The 17,365-nt window shown below is 37.4% G+C and overlaps 1 protein-coding gene across 4 annotated transcripts in view; it reads right to left on the bottom strand.

The window, feature by feature from the left end:
• Positions 1–66: 66 nt before the first annotated feature.
• The window catches only part of hao2 (hydroxyacid oxidase 2 (long chain)), a 34,219-nt gene continuing 16,920 nt past the window's right edge, over positions 67–17,365 (bottom strand). For 2 of the 4 annotated variants that reach the window (XM_067443627.1, XM_067443626.1), the window contains exons 3-9: positions 5,105–5,257; positions 4,836–4,987; positions 4,393–4,676; positions 1,383–1,604; positions 1,138–1,296; positions 912–981; positions 67–800 (exon numbers count right to left, since the gene is read on the bottom strand). In XM_067443627.1, the coding sequence (XP_067299728.1) occupies positions 745–800; positions 912–981; positions 1,138–1,296; positions 1,383–1,604; positions 4,393–4,676; positions 4,836–4,987; positions 5,105–5,257 (1,096 nt within the window). In that variant the 3' untranslated portion in view covers positions 67–744. Of the gene's footprint in view, positions 801–911; positions 982–1,137; positions 1,297–1,382; positions 1,605–4,392; positions 4,677–4,835; positions 4,988–5,104; positions 5,258–5,562; positions 5,708–11,323; positions 11,390–17,365 lie in introns of those variants that run through there. The other 2 variants (XM_067443625.1, XM_067443628.1) reach the window with 2 other exon arrangements.

Here is a 17,365-nt window from a genome sequence, read left to right as displayed (position 1 = left end):
ATTAGGTTTTTTGTCAGAGTGAAGAATGTTATTAACATCATACAAAAAGTATAGGAAGGCAGCAGAAAGAGTGTAGTATTTATTGTCATATAAATGTTATGACTGAAAAAAATTAATCAACACACACCATTATTACTTTCGAGAATCTTATATCGGTTAGTTTTGCCACACTGGATATTTTAGCCAAATATGAACTTAATGTTAAATATGCATTCAATACTAATCATAGCCTCACTTTGCTACAGAAAATCAGAAATGTTTCCCATTGCACATTAGTTTGTTGCCAGCTACAGAAGACATCTTCAAAACCACCATCATAAAAATGACTTTATCTCCGTACATCACTAACTTACTCAGTCCTGTGAATTGCGTTTTTCTTATACATACAGTGGAGCATGCAGAGTGCAAAACACTCATTTACCAGACTATTATCTTCTGTAGAGCTGCTTAATAGTTGAAATAGAAGTTGTAATCATAACTGAAATTATCACTTTTTATGAACTTTAGGAACTTCTCAGGACTCTCAGTTAAAATAGTGTGGAATTTATGTAGTGCCGTTCATAATAAACAAAAACTGTATTAAAACAATCCAGACACAGTGAACATTTGAAAAAATGTCATTCTTGGGACTTAAAGCAACAGTAGCTTCCTGAATACATTTAGTACTAATAGTGGATAAAGTGGACCTTTGCAGTGCTCTGCTCAGTGGTAAAGAAGAAATTAAAAATTAGTCCTTTTTACTGTTCAAAGTCTGGAGAACTGAATTAGGTTCCTGTTGATCTCAGCAACATTTCTGCAACCTAAAAGAATAAAGGTGATCTATGGTGAAGAGAACAGTCAGACAGCAAAACATGACCTGTTTTTTTTGCTATGCGACAAGTGGCACATTGCATTTTACACAACAGACTGACCTGACAGCGCCATAGATAAGCGAAACTCGTCATGTAGTATTTGCAAGATCTCTTTGACTCCTTCCTCCCCCTGTTCAAAACATACTTTATATAAATAACCTATCTGCACCAAATACCATGCAATTATCCAACAATTTGTTATTGGTATATTAAGAACAAGATTAAACAGACTGATGCAAATTTTCAAGCATCAGAAACAATAAAAAACACAGATTTCCACAGTTACCTTGTAAGCGAGACCCCAGATGGCTGGTCTGCCAATAAATACACATCTGGCTCCCAAGGCTATGGCCTTCAGCACATCATTGCCAGTGCGGATCCCCCCATCCATGTAGACCTCGACCCGGCCCTGCACTGTGTCCACTATCTCAGGCAGACAATCTATCTGTGTGACAAGTAAGGTCTAAATGTAAGTCTCTGTATGGTGGTAAATCATATTTAAACTACAGACACATTGATAGAGTCCCTTACTGTCGCGGGCCCTCCATCCAGCTGTCGCCCCCCATGATTAGACACAATTATTCCCTGGACGCCATGCTCTACGGCCAGCTCTGCATCCTCTTTAGTAAGGATGCCCTTGATGATTATAGGCAACTGTGTTAGAGACTGGAGCCAGCACACATCCTTCCAGCTGATCGACGGGTCCAGGGTATTAGCTGGGGTCCCGTACTCCTCCTTGGATCCTGCCTGCTCCTGTACAGAAAGCCGTAGGGATACATACAAACAGACAATGCTCATACAGGCAGCGCAAATTTGAATTAAGCTCACAATATTTCTCACTACTTCTCCCCTTCTCTGTTTTTCATGGGACAGGCAGCAGAATATGTTCATATATAAAGACCCAGTTATTCTACGTAAGAAAACTTTCAAGCAACATCTTATAATGACAACATGATGCAGTTCCAAAACATAGCAATTCACTGTACTAAAGCCAAAATGTAAATATTAAATTCAAATGTAATATTAGAATATTTTCAAATTCAAAGTGCTTTTCATATTATATACAGGTCCTTCTAAAAAAATTAGCATATTGTGATAAAGTTAATTATTTTCCATAATGTAATGATAAAAATGAAACTTTCATGAAAATATTTTAGATTCATTGCACTCCAACTGAAATATTTCAGGTCTTTTATTGTTTTAATACTGATGATTTTGGCATACAGCTCTAAACACCTGCAAAAGATTCCTGAGGCTTTTAAAAACTCTCAGCCTGGTTCATTACTCAAAACCGCAATCATGGGTAAGACTGCCGACCCGACCCTGTCCAGAAGGCCATCATTGACACCCTCAAGCGAGAGGGTAAGACACAGAAAGAAATTTCTGAACGAATAGGCTGTTCCCAGAGTGCGGTATCAAGGCACCTCAGTGGGAAGTCTATGGGAAGGAAAAAGTGTGGCAAAAAATGCTGCACAACGAGAAGAGGTGACCGGACCCTGAGGAAGATTGTGGAAAAGGACCGATTCCAGACCTTGGGGGACCTGCGGAAGCAGTGGACTGAGTCTGGAGTAGAAACATCCAGAGCCACCGTGCCACAGGCGTGTGCAGGAAATGGGCTACAGGTGCCACATTCCCCAGGTCAAGACACTTTGGCCTACAGAGAAGCAGCACTGGACTGTTGCTCAGTGGTCCAAAGTACTTTTTTCAGATGAAAGCAAATTTTGCATGTCATTCGGAAATCAAGGTGCCAGAGTCTGGAGGAAGACTGGGGAGAAGGAAATGCCAAAATGCCTGAAGTCCAGTGTCAAGTACCCACAGTCAGTGATGGTCTGGGGTGCCATGTCAGCTGCTGGTGTTGGTCCACTGTGTTTTATCAAGGGCAGGGTCAATGCAGCTAGCTATCAGGAGATTTTGGAGCACATCATGTTTCCATCTGCTGAAAAGCTTTATGGAAATGAAGATTTGGTTTTTCAGCACGACCTGGCACCTGCTCACAGTGCCAAAACCACTGGTAAATGGTTTTCTGACCATGGTATTACTGTGCTCAATTGGCCTGCCAACTCTCCTGACCTGAACCCCATAGAGAATCTGTGGGATATTGTGAAGAGAAAGTTGAGAGACGCAAGACCCAACACTCTGGATGAGCTTAAGGCCGCTATCGAAGCATCCTGGGCCTCCATAACACCTCAGCAGTGCCACAGGCTGATCGCCTCCATGCCACGCCGCATTGAAGCAGTCAGTTCTGCAAAAGGATTCCCGACTAAGTATTGAGTGCATAACTGAACATAATTATTTGAAGATTGACTTTTTTGTATTAAAAACACTTTTCTTTTATTGGTCGGATGAAATATGCTATTTTTTTGAGATAGGAATTTTGGGTTTTCATGAGCTGTATGCCAAAATCATCAGTATTAAAACAATAAAAGACCTGAAATATTTCAATTGGTGTGCAATGAATCTAAAATATATGAAATTTTAGTTTTTATCATTACATTATGGAAAATAATGAACTTTATCATAATATGCTATTTTTTTAGAAGGACCTGTATTATTCTAAAGCATATTAAATAATTGCTTTTATAATTAATAACACTATATATATTACTACAATTATTAAGTTAATGTTTATAAATATTATAATAAATATTTTCCATAAGAATTTAAATTTTCCATAATCGATTTCTTAATCTTCTTTCTAATTTTTTTGTGATCCCCCTGGCCCTAAGTTGTGGCTGTATTGTATTATAAATTTAAAAAGTGTAAACAAAAAAACATTCTGAAAAAAAAAAAAAAACTACAATAAAAAATACTATAATAATTATTGAGTCGAACACTTTACATCATGGGGCCTTAAGTACAATGTACTAACATTTTAATTAATCATTTGATACAATGCACTTATTGTTCACATACATGTTTTTACATTGTACTTACATTTTTAAATGACCTGCATGTAATTACATCTGTAATTAATTTCTGTAGTTACATTTATAATTACACTGTTGACACTTCCCTTACACTTAAAAGTAGAATTAGACTAATTAGAATTAGACCCCATTGACATTGTACGAGCAACGGTTGGACTTAAAAATCTTCATTATTCTACTGAAGAAACAAACACACCTACATATTGGATGCCCTGGGGGTAAGCACATAAACATCAAATCTTCATTTTTGGGTGAACTATCCCTTTAACCCTACCCTTAAACTTACACATACCATCAAACCTGTCAACTAACCTTGCCTGTATCCCACTTCAATAACAGCAAAAGTGTTTTACAATATGTCAATATGTTTTATGTTTACAATACAATATTTTATAAAACAATAAGTACATTGTACTTATTTTTTAATGTAAGTACATAGTAGTTAAAGCCATCTAATATAAAGTGGGGCCAATATAGTTAATAAATATCTCATTTCAACACATTAAAATTGACAGCCCTAAAAATACATACCTTGAAAAAAATGACCCCAAGTTTGAAAACCCTTGTTCTACTGTATCATAAATGTGAAAAGTCTAAATAAATACGGTAAATACCTCAAACATCCCTTCAAAGTTCTTGAGCTTCAGGTGAGGTGGGAGCTTAAACTGGTTGCGTATGTCATTGCGGCGTTTGCCAGTGTAGGGCACGTCCACCGTGAGCACCAGAGCTTTGTAGCCAAGTGCTTCCACTCTGCGTACAATCTGCTCCGAGAGCTTACGGTCCCGGTACAAGTACAGCTGGAACCAACGGTACCCGTTAGGTGCTGCTGCTGCGATCTCCTCCACTGAACATGTGGAGTAAGTGCTGGCTATGTAACAGGTGTTCACTGCCTCAGTGGCTGTGAATTGAAAAAAAAAACAGAATGGACAGATAAGATAAAGCTAATAAAACTAGTGGCTTCAGATCTAGTAGTTTAGTTTCCATCTAGTGGCTAAAGTGTTGCATAACACAGGAACTAGCGCAACTAGATCCCTTCATCACACGCAGTCCACCTCACCTCTAGCAGTAGCCAGTTCTCCTTCATGCCATGCAAGGCAGTGGAAGGCCGTGGGTGCAATTCCCACAGGGAAGCTTATTTCCGTTCCCAGCACAGTGGTCTGAGTTTCATTGATCGACACGTCACGCAAGATCCGTGGCCTCAAGCGGATCCTGAAAGAGATGATATTTTCATATTGTGTGAGCTTAGTTTAGTTAGAGATTAGTTACAAGAATGAAGCATAGCATTGCCTAATAGAGTATAATGCTAATTTAAAAGCAGCATGGTACCGTTTATAAGACTTCAGGTTGTCATCTCTGGTGACACAGTCATCAGCTCCAGCTTCATAATAGTCCCATGTACTCTTTGAGAGGTGCTGCTTAGCATATTCCTCAAAATCAGTCAGACAGACCATAGTCATTTTGGCACAGACGCCTTCCTCGCTAAAAAAATTATAAAATAAAATAAATAATTAGATATATTATATTATACATAAAAATCATCAGTATGTACACTTTTCAAAGCCAGTTATACACTATAAGTATTTGCTACATAAACATTTTAACACATTGCATTACACATTAGTCCTCATAAACCAGTGAACAATTGACCTGCATCTAAACAAAGAATCAGAATATCTAAAGGTTTAGGCATCTCATTATTTTTTAACTTCAGGTTGAATATTACAGTTAAATAGTGCATATGTAACAACTCCACTTTAAAAACACAAAAAAGTGGCCTGTTTTACCTTTTTCTGATGGTTTAGACAAATTTAGGTCACAGCACAGTGGACTGCTCCGTTGTTTTTAGCCAACTACCTTTGGCAGTCAAACCACTGATTAACATTAAAGACTCAACCAGGACGGAAACACAAGGGGGTTGGGATTAACATTTGAACTGTAGCTATGGGCCAGAACATAGCTTTAACAAAACGCTGCATTCCCTTACTGAGACTTTATGATTACATAGTGAACTGGAATGTAACAACTAATATGTTAGAAAAATCTGTGTATCAATTTGTCAAACTTTTTATGTACTACTACCACTAAAAGTTAATAATTAAAGCAGGACACCAGATCTGTTCATGTAGTCCTCAGAAACTCCTGAGTCCTGACCTATGGACTCAGTCCAGTACTGCTTTTAAAGGTCTGAAGCAACCAAATGTTTATCCATCCATCAGTACACGTAACTATGAAAGAACCCAAAACAACCATATGCTACAAACACTGGAAATAATTACTCGTCTGTCTGGTCAACAGCTTTGCAACTCTAACCCAACCCCCCTCTCTGGCTATAATTAATTTATATGCACTGATGTAGTTGTGCTATAACCTAGCAAATGGAGCCTAGGACTGACCCCTGATGTTTATTGTGTTTGCAGTGGCTGGAAATATGCAGCACACAGAATAAACTTAAGGTGCAAAATAAACTCCTCCCTCACAGTTATCTACATGCTGCAACCACCTGCTCTATCTAACTAGTGCGATAGCATAGTCTGAGTGAGAACCTGTCAAATAAAATTCTGACAAATTTCCCAAAACTGATATATTTCCCTAGTTCACTTTAAATTGACCTAGTTAAACTCAGAAATGTTAAGTTCACAAGCTTTCTTAAAGAACTGCAGAATGCAAGTGGATTAAATTATTTAATCATGTTACATTATTCCTTTAGATATCCAAGGCATCTCTTACGTTTTTATTTCTCAACTTTTTTTTAAACCAAGAAATACATTTAAACCTTTTTGGGATATGTAAAAAAACAAACAACTAATAATAGTAAAAATATACACATGCCACATTCAATTGTTATGCTACCATTCAAAAGTATGGGCTCTGTAAGATGTTTTTGGAATTTTACAAAATATATTTCTATTCCAAATAAATTCTGTTCTAGTAAACTTTTCCAATTCAGTATTCATTAAAGAATCCTGAATTTAAAATGCAAATTACATTTTAAAATGTATTACAATAGAAAACTGTTATTTTGAATTGTGATAATATTTCACAACATCACATTTTTTATTCTATTTTTGTATACACACATTGTCCAATTTACATTATCTTATTATTTAATTGTGTTTCTCTTCTAAACGTGATTTCTTTGCATTCGATTAATGTAATTCTCTTAAATTTGCAATCTACTAGATTACATTATTTAGGGTTAATGTGAACCAATCAAGAACATTTTGCTGAAACTGTAGTTCCCAAGCTTTGCTTGGGACTTGACAAGAAGAATAAAATAGTTGAACTTAAGTGTTATTTTATGTGTTTTTGGGCAAAATTAGATAAGGGGGAGACTTAATATTGTTTAATAGTGTTTAATGTTTAATTATGTTGGAATAATTAGAACAATTTAAATTATACCACAGTGGAGAAGAGTGGAGTGATTGCTTAGGCTGTGGACTGAGACAGCACATGTCATTAAAGAACATTTCATAGCACTGACATGTTCATTATGTGCTAATGGTTACTAACATAATGATAGCTAGTTAGTACAGTCTTATAAATCAGTCAAGTGACCACAAAAATATACAAAAACAAAATAAGCTTGTGAATTGATTAAAGAGGCAGGGTCTCAAGCCTCCCTGTGCACACCACTATTATTAGGAAGCCATATTAAAAACATTTTGAAACTACTGAATTGGAAAATTAAACCTTACTTAAAGGTGTCAAGAACTGGCTTGTTTATTTGTTTATACTGTTCTCTAGGGTCAACTAATGACGTTTGTGTGTTTTTTACATTCAAAAACATCATAACTAATAAATAATATGCTATTTTCTGCACTGGTTTAGAGGATCTCTCCAAAACACTGGGTTTTGATGGGTGTGAAGCACTGGAGACTTGGAAGTAAACGCCCATGGCTAAGATTGGATAAGATTTGCATATTTAATGAGCTTAAGCTCCCCTGTCAGTTCATGAAAGAGGAGAGATTGAGGGAGAAGCGCAGGGTGCGAACTACGGGGGAGCTAGGGGGAGCTCGGCTCCCCTAAATAAGACATGGGCTCCCCTGAAAACGTGATTTGTGAAATTTTGGGGGGTCTCAAAAATATTGACACTGTGTTATTTTGAGGTGCAATTTCATTTTTATGTAATGTAATCATTGTGGATTATTATTTGTAAAATTGCTAAAAATATATAATTAATTCATGCATGACGGCAGTTTAAATCTAATTCACTTCAATAAAGATAACTATACATGCTGTTCTTGTCATGACCATCAAGGTGTGGTGGCACTGCGGTGCAAATTCCACTCATGTTTAGTACATGTCAACGCAAAGATTCGCAGAAAAAACAAAAACGAATATCCACTTCTTGATCTTGGATTTCTGGAAGAACAGAAAAAGAGGCTGACCTCAAGCCTCTGTGGTCGCTTCTGTGTTAAGGCATGTTATTCCCAATTTGGTGTTGTGGCTGGGTTGATATAGGTCTGCGCGACTATCGATTGAATTATGGTATTCTTCTGTAGCCTGACGAGTAACTTCAACCGTTGTTCATGTGAACTCAAAGACAGCCGGATGCTTTGTTTATAGATTTGTGGACTTTTTGACCTATCAATTCTTGTTTTTTTCTTCCTTCATTAAAATCAAAGATGTTCTTTAGATTTTCTTCCCCCCCCGAAAAGTGGGCTCCCCCAAAGGCCACAGTATAGTTTGAACACTGGAGAAGCGGCAACCAGAATGATTATTTCGATCACAGGGCTCGTAAACGTCTTTATCAAACAAACACAATAATTTATTTCTCATCAACCCGCGATTGATTGGACTTCTATTTTTATATTACACATATAGCCCGCAAGATCGGACGATATAAGCGAACCTCTCGCTAGTGTTGCACGATATACCGGTACTAGAAAAGTATCGCAATACCCTGCTATTACAAACGGTACGATATGGACTTTTATTAGTAATGGTAGGCTACTTTAAGGAGAACAGCGCCTATTTGAGCTGTATTTCTTAATTTGCTTCCTCCAGTCAATAAACACTGGAAGTAGAAGAGTTAAATATATAGGCCTACGCTCAGCGCATGACAAAGAAATCAACAGAAATATGTGCGCATGGTGTACAGAAGAAAAGGCGCGTGCTGGCACTACCGGACTCTGACCTGAAGCGCGCGCACGCGCGCGCACGCACGCACGCACACACACACCATTCAGACAACAAACATACGATCGCCATTCAGTTCTTTCGTGGATTATTTAGGTTTGAATGGTCAAGAATATGTAAAAACGTACGGTCTGTCGAGTATTCAGGTAAACAGTCGATGTCTTAAGTGAACGTGTAGCCTATTGCTGAGGTAATTAGATCCATGCAAGTCTTAAGCCAGACCTAATATTCTGTGTGATTAATGTTAAGAAAACCACCACATGCTTGGCTAAATAAGTAAAATATATTTATTAAGAATCAGTGTATAGTTAAATTATAGAGTGAAGACTAAGTAGCAGTTTTAGATTTGATTATTTAATTTCTTTCTTGACTTTGTTAAATATACCTAATGTAGGCCTAGCTGAAAAATAAAGCACTGTTTTTGTCATATTGTTTGTAATTTGCATTTATTGCTTCTTTTTAAAAACAGATACAATTAAAATTCTATTATAATTTTAAGATTACATTAAAAAATATTAAATTACTCGTATCATGAAATAAGATTTTGTTCATCTCAACCTGTTCAGAAGAGAAAGGTTAGTGAATGATGTTCACACTGGCAATGTAGTTATTATAGCAATAAAAGGAGGGAATGGTCAAAAACCAGGGCAGGAACATGCTGGCCAAGTGTTTTTTAGTAAAAATAAATAAAACAATGAATAATAAGTTCTGTTGTCATATTCATCTGTTTTTTGTTTGTCTTTTACCATGGTATCGATTTAGTATCGGTATCAAGGTATTTTAGTCTGGTATCGTATCAAAGCCATAATTTTGGTATCGTGACAACACTAGCGCACACACACATGCCCTTCAGATGTCAATTTGAGAGAGAATATCAGAACAAGAACGGAATGTAATGAGATTCATCGGCCTGCCGGGCTTTCATACATGTGTTGCATCATTCCTGTTGGATCCAAATCCAGCATCGACCAGAGATTTGTTTACAAATGATCCCGCAGTGAAATTAAGTGAACACCATGCACTGTCTTCCCCACATGAGCTGGAACTTCATTAAAAATAAATGAAGCATCACACATTCCTAATATTATGATCCGAAGGAAGCTCATGCAGCGACTGTGTTCTTCCACAGTATCTTGCTTGCTATCTTTCACATGCACAGTGATGCAAGTATGAAGCACAGGACCGTTTTCTGGGCCTGGTGTCTATAAAAGCTTTTCTTTGACCAACAATGAAGTTTTTAGCTCTGAAACCTAGAGGATATTCTTGACCTTTTATATATCAAAAGCTCAAGGGAAAGTTGATTTCTCAAATCATCACACCTTTAAAAATTACTTCATTCCATAATGTTGAAGTTATGTGAACAAATTATGTTTTTAACTTAATTGATTCACGTGGAACCGATGTACAGGATTAAATCATGTAAAACCAACACACCCTTTTTTCAGTGAATAAATGCAGCCTTGTTGAGAAGTATTGCATTAAAATTCTTTGAAAACCATAAAAAAAATTTGAACAGTAGTGTATTAATCCCTTAGTTTATATATAAATAATAAAAATAAACATTCACTTTTTTATTCTGCTAAAACATGCAGTGTTGTCTCATTTTAATAATATAAAAAAATAACCAGTTCGGCCAATTTTGCCTCGAAAAGTTCAAGGTTGCCAAGTTACTCATGGATGTACCCGTTTATGTCACTCCTGACAGTGTTTTATTTCACATCACAAGCCATTTAAGCAAAAGCCTAAACTCCATCCATTCATATTATTACTCATATTACAAATACTTACGTCACCACAAAACGTCACATGTATGTTCATAATTGAGGCAGACCAAAAATGAATTGTTACAGTAGCCACTATAATGAGAAATGAACAACCAACAAACATTCTATTCAAACATCAGATTTCATTTGCAACTTTTCTGTGTCCATCCAGAAATATACAACTTTTTGTACATTGTTTATTCAAATGAAATGCTTTAGTTGGCTGTTGTTGGCTGCATCAACTCTCAATGAGCTGACACAACAGTTACTTACATGTATGCAAATCTGTTTCTGTATCAGTACAGGGTAAAATCCTGCCACCACATTATATTAAAACTTACACATAACCAAGAAAGTCTGTCATGAGAAAGAATTATGCCATTATATAGTATTATACAGCAATAACGCTTGTCTCACTGATCCTGTTTTAATCAAACTACACTCGCATACCACGTGGTTTTCTGACTCATGGCCTATTTAGTCTTTTTTCCCCTTATCTAACCATCTCCCTCTAGTTGGTTTGCTCTATATAAAGCCTTTGATTTTGGCATCAGTATCTTGATTTGGTGTTTCTGTTTCCGGCACATGCGTGCTTATAATGTCTCTCATGTTGTTGTGTTAGCAAATTGCTATAGTCACTTACCCACTAGAGCCCAAAATGTTCATTTTTTATGATGCTCCAGTTCTGCATGTGTATGAGGTTCACAGTCTAGAAAAAAAAATTCAACACAAGATCACTTTTTTTTTCTTTAAATCTAGTTGTTGTTTTTTTGTTAATGATCCTTCATCTTTTGAACATATGTTGTCATTTTTCAGACAACACAGGCCTCTGAAACCGAACAAATGAACACTGGGTGGCGATAGTAAGCAAATAAAATACATTTTTTAGAAGGACTTTGAGCACAAAAAAATCTTGATCCTCACATCCCTACTTATCAACAACAAACATTTATCCATGGATTACAAACTCCAATAAAAGTTTGGTCAAATTTCAACAATTTTTTTTTCTCTGTGATGATAAACTAAATTAGCACATTCATAAAAGGAATGTCCAGGAAAAAGTTTACATGAGTTACATAAAATATATTAGTATTGCAGTAATAGTTGCCTATTTTTTATGTGACAGCTATCATCTCACACCATTTAGCTGCTGTCACTCATGTTTCAGAGGATGTTTTGATGATCAATCATGAAATTGTGACTGTCTTTGAGATCTTATTTACCAAATGTATCTCACTGGAGGAATACATATCCGATAAAATGGAAAATGGAAATTAAATAATATTTAAAATGGAAATTATTATAAACGCCTGACTTTTGCTTTACTTAAACCAAATCGTACAATATTACTTTTTTCATATCCAATTTAATTACTTTTTGCTACACTCATAACAATTGGCATCCAGATTCCATGATGAACCTTTAACATCCATGGAACAGTTCTATTACACCAAAAGTTCTTTATAGCGGAAAATGATTCCTTAAGTTTTTAAAATGTTCTTTTAAGAACGGTTCTCTGAAAGGTTCTCTGGGGAATAAAATGGTTCTTCTAAGGCATTGCTGCGAACATCCCCTTTTGGTACCTTTTTTAAGCGCGTGTGAAGTAATTTGTACCGCTGCTGTAGTTGCTTCAAATCTTACCTTGTCACTGAAGCTCTTGATTTGCTCCTGAGATTTGTAATGTGTTTCCCTGCCACATGTGTTCAGGTAGGACTGTAAAACAGTGGCTCAACCCTCTGCCAGTGGGCTGCTGCCCAGATACACACACACCACACAACCCCAACCCCCACCAAACACAAACACACACACACACACACACACACACACACACACAATTTTATATATTGAATTCACTGAGCTCCTGAGAGCGACCCATTATTTCACAAATGTTTCACACACACACACACACACACACACACACACACACACACACACACACACACACACACACACACACACACACACACACACACACACACACACACACACACACACACACACACACACACACACACACACACACACACACACACACACAAGCCCTACAGTCAGCACTAGCCCAGTCCTCGTATTGTACAGGGGTGACAAAAGGGGCCAGAAACTACTTTTTGTTTCAATTGTATGCTTGGAGTGAGGGTCACTGGCATTTCATCAATGTGCTTGTGTGTTCTGCTTTTCTTTGGTCCAATTTTACTATATATTTTTTTAATCAAGCCTACGAATAAATACTATGTATACTCTGTTGTTTTAAATAATTTAATATATAAAACAACAACAACAACAACAAAAACACGCTCACTTACGATGTGAGAGAGAACATGTTAGTCAAGGTTTTTTCCACCTGGATCCCTGTGTGTTGTGAAGGTATTACAGGGGTCCATTGAGAAAATACACTAGCATTAAAATGTCTGGGGTCTGAATGATTTTCTTAAAATGTTAAGTCTTTAAATGCGAACCATACATACATAATCACGTGAGAAAATGTTGAAAGTTGGAAATGTTGTTCTCTGATATCTAAATAGAGGGTATGTGGCTTATTTAAGGTCAAAAATTGTCCAGATACGGTTTTACAGGTCCATTTACAACCCTAGAAATTGTCCCTAGGATGTAATGCTCTTTTTTTGCCTTATTTGGAAGGGTCGTGAATATTAATGCAGAGTTCTGCTCTGATTGGCTGTTTCACTGCACGGCTCAATGACAGCTAACACATCTATACCATCCGTCATGTTAATGATTTTACAATGATAGCATCTTAACTTTGAACCACGAAATGAAATGGGTAGCGCGTAAATACATATATGCTGTTTGTACGTTACAGTTAGACAGTAGAGTACTGATTTATTTAGCCAAACAAAGTAATGTAGAAGCCACTCAAAATAAACAGTGTCATGTTTACTAATCACCCGCTGCCAAATAATCATACTTCAGTTCTCAAAAATGTAGATTTATTTAACAAATTGACTAGAAGCCTTGTCAAATGACTATCATTTCAACTTAGATGGTGGATAACGTGACGTTAGCTAGGATCGAAGTAAGCAATGTGTAAGCAACTAAACAGTAGTAGAAAATGTAGTTAGCTTCTGAGTTATGTGTTAATGATGAAATATAGGCTAATTTAGATTTCAATCCGTCAAAAGGGATCAACATACGCATCTACTGTTGTATTTTATGACAACACTGGCAGGAAATAATATTAACCTTTGTCTTTTGACAAACTGTGTGCTACTTGGAGTTTCCAATACTAGCATCTTGCGTTAGATCTAGACAACACAGGATATTATCATAATGTTGTCTTACTAAGAAACTTCCAATTTAATCAGAAATGGGTTTGACAGTCAAGAAGTGGATAAATCACTTCTTACTGTTTGCAGGAATATGGTTGGAATCGTCCCTTTCTTCAGTTTTTTAGACGCTGAGTGAATCCTGCTTGATATTGTCCCAGGTTACAAAAACTCTCCGTGGTGAAATGGGCCGAGCAAACAAACAACTTTGAATTAAATTGTTGCGGTATCCGATTGTAAATAAATAAACATCTACCATAACTGTTGACATTTTTTATCTGTGGGAAGGCTATGAAAAGTCCTCACTATGAGGTCAGGCACTGAATTTAGACAAGAAGGCCTGCCTCACAGTCTCCGCTCTAATTCATCCCAAAGGTTTTATCAGGTTGAGGTCAAGACTCAAAAGGCCATCCAAGCTCCTCCACACCAAAATCACTCATCCATATCTTTAAGGACGTTGCTTTGTGCACTGGTGCGCAGTCATGTTGGAACAGGAAGGGGCCATCCCCAAACTGTTCCCACAAAGTTAGGAGCATGATATTGTCCAAAATGTTGTGGTATGGTGAAACATTAAGAGTTCCTTTCACTGGAACTAAGAGGCCAAGCCCAATCCCTGAAAAACAACCCCAACATCATAATCTCCCTCCACCAAACTTTACACTTAGCATAATCCAGTAAGGCAAGTAATGCTCTCCTGGCATTTGCCAAACCATTGGATTGCTAGACAGAGAAGTGTGATTTGTCACTCAAGAGAAAACGTCTCCACTGCTCTAGAGCCCTAGTGAGGAAAATTCACGAATTGACTTAAACCCCTTTTCTACCAGAATGAACCGGGTGCTCGTTCAGAGCCAGTGCCAGTTCTAAGTTGGTTCCACTGATGAGTCTTTAAGAACCGGTTTGGCTTTCCACAGGCTAGAGAGCCAGCACAGAGCCAGGTCTTACGTCGCTGTATACGTCTCATCTTTCTCAGCAACGCTAGCGAGGAAGCGGGAAACACAAACACTCCAGGCTTCGAGGTACATCGCCGCTGCGCAGACCGATCAAAATACTGCATGATCGATTCAAAAGCATAAGGAGTCGTTTGCTCTCACTGTATTTTGATGTAATACGGTGATCGGGCTGCACAGCGCCCGCCAATGCATCTCAAACAAGCCTTCCATCAATGGCTCATGGTTTTATGATCCTACGTTGGCATAAAAACACTGCGAATCCAACACATCCCCGCAGCTCACCATTGTACAGACGGAGATTACAATCGAGCAGCTCTTAGCTTGATTAGCTGCTACTTAAAAAATGGCAGATCTCAAGTTTGTGTTCGTCTTGTTGGTCACAGTAGCCCCGCCCCCAGCCGCTGACGCAAGCGGTTCTTACTTCCAGCCCAGCAATGTTTTGGTGCTACTTAAGAACCACTTTTTCTGTTTTGGAGCTGGTGCTTAAGGTGTGGAAAGACAAAGAAAGAACCGATCTGAACCAGCACTGCCTTGGTGGAAAAGGGGTTATATTGCACAGGTGGCAACCTATCATGGTACCATGCTTGAATTCACTGAGCTCCTGAGAGCGACCCATTATTTCACAAATGTTTGAAGAAGCAGTCTGTATACCTAGGTGCTTGATTTTAGACACCTGTGGCCATGGAAGTGATTGGAACACCTGAATTCAATTATTTGGAGGGGTGTCCCAATACTTTTGGCAATATAGTGTATAGTTGAATTTCTTAAGTCTTCAGTGTTTCATTATCCTTTAGAAATCATATGCCAACTTTGTGCTCAAGAATCAGTTGTGCTTCTTATTATTTTTGTAGAAACAGTGTTAATTTTTTTTAAAGGATTCTTTGATGAATATAACGTTTAAAAGAATAGCATTTATTTTGAAATATACATTTTTGGAACACTGTCTTTACTGTCACTTTTGATCATCAATCTAATGCATTCTTGTTGAATAAAAGTATTCATTTCTTTAAATGTTTGAATATAACAAAGTGTTACAAAGAAAGTCTGTCTTTTTATAGTGACTAGAGGTTGAAAGCCCCCATGTTAGAGCAAAGTATCAGTGTCCGACTCTGAACTCACCATGAACGAAACAAAACTCCACTTGACGCCATTCATGCCATGCATGTGCTAAAACTAAATTCCGATTCTCCCTCTATTTCATTACCTATTCTTTCCACTTACTTAATTTAAATCGAATTACAACATTGACACACAGTATTTCTGTGTGTGTGCATTTTTATTTTGGCTTGCAGAGAGAGTTTTGAGGGCCAGGCTTGGCCAGGCTCTTTGAAAGCAGAAGAGGTGCTGACAGACCTGCTTTTACTGAGGTGCTAATTGTGTTAATCCACAGATGGCTCTGATGTTAATCATATCTTTCCATATCTCTTTCTTCTTGGTTTCTCTACCTTGCTTCAAACACACAACCTTTCAGTCATTTTAGTTCAACTCCACTCTCTTTCTTCCTCCCTCCCTCTTAAATTTGAAGTGAGGTCTGGGTGGAAAACCTTTTTCACATGCTTCTGCTGCTGCTGCTGTCTGTGCCCCTGGGCTACTACACCGTTAGCCCACAACATATGTGTTAGATTGAGCAGAGAGTTCTCCTGCTCAGGTCACAATCTTTTGTCTTTACCTCAGTGCTCGCTTTCTCAATCTCTCTTTCCATCTCTCTAGTTCAGTTTGAAGAGTTAATGTTTTTTTTTTCTTCTCTGTCCTTTCGTTTCACATCTTTGTGAATCAAAACAGCGCCTACTGCTTGTCACAATACAGCCTCAAGATCAAAAACACCAACCTCTGTCTGTCAAACTCAGTTTGAGTTCATCACACATGGATCTTCACCACACATTACTGAATGTATGACTGTGTTTATGCATGTATGAGAGAGAGACAGAGGTCAAATGGTCAGAGGCTTTTTTTTTCAGAACATAAAGGTTTAGTTCATCCAAAAATGAAAATTATGTCATTAATTACTCACCCTCATGTCGTTCGACACCCATACGACCTCCGTTCATTTTCGGAACACAAATTAAGATATTTTTGTTGAAATCTGATGGCCTTCATTGACACCAGCGTCATGTCCTCTCTCAAGACCCATAAAAGGTACTAAAGACATTGTTACAAAGTCCATCTCACTACAGTGGTTCTACAATAATTTTATAAAGTGACGAGAATAGTTTTTGTGTGCAAAAAACCCTAAATAACGATTTATATAGTGATGGGCTGATTTCAAAACAAAGCTTCAAACAGTTATGAATCAGTGTATTGATTTATGATTCAGCTTGCCAAAGTCACGTGATTTCTGCAGTTTGACACGTGATCCGAAAACAGTTCGAAGCTTTGTTTTGAAATCGGCCCATCACCATAGAAGTCGTTATTTAGTTGTTGTTTTTTGCGCACAAAAACTATTCTCGTCGCTTC

This window comes from Pseudorasbora parva, chromosome 5 (assembly GCF_024679245.1).
Source record: "Pseudorasbora parva isolate DD20220531a chromosome 5, ASM2467924v1, whole genome shotgun sequence".
Taxonomy (NCBI): Eukaryota; Metazoa; Chordata; class Actinopteri; order Cypriniformes; family Gobionidae; genus Pseudorasbora; species Pseudorasbora parva.
The sequence above is the reverse complement of the archived record's forward strand: the minus strand, read 5'-3'. Positions and strand labels throughout refer to the sequence as shown.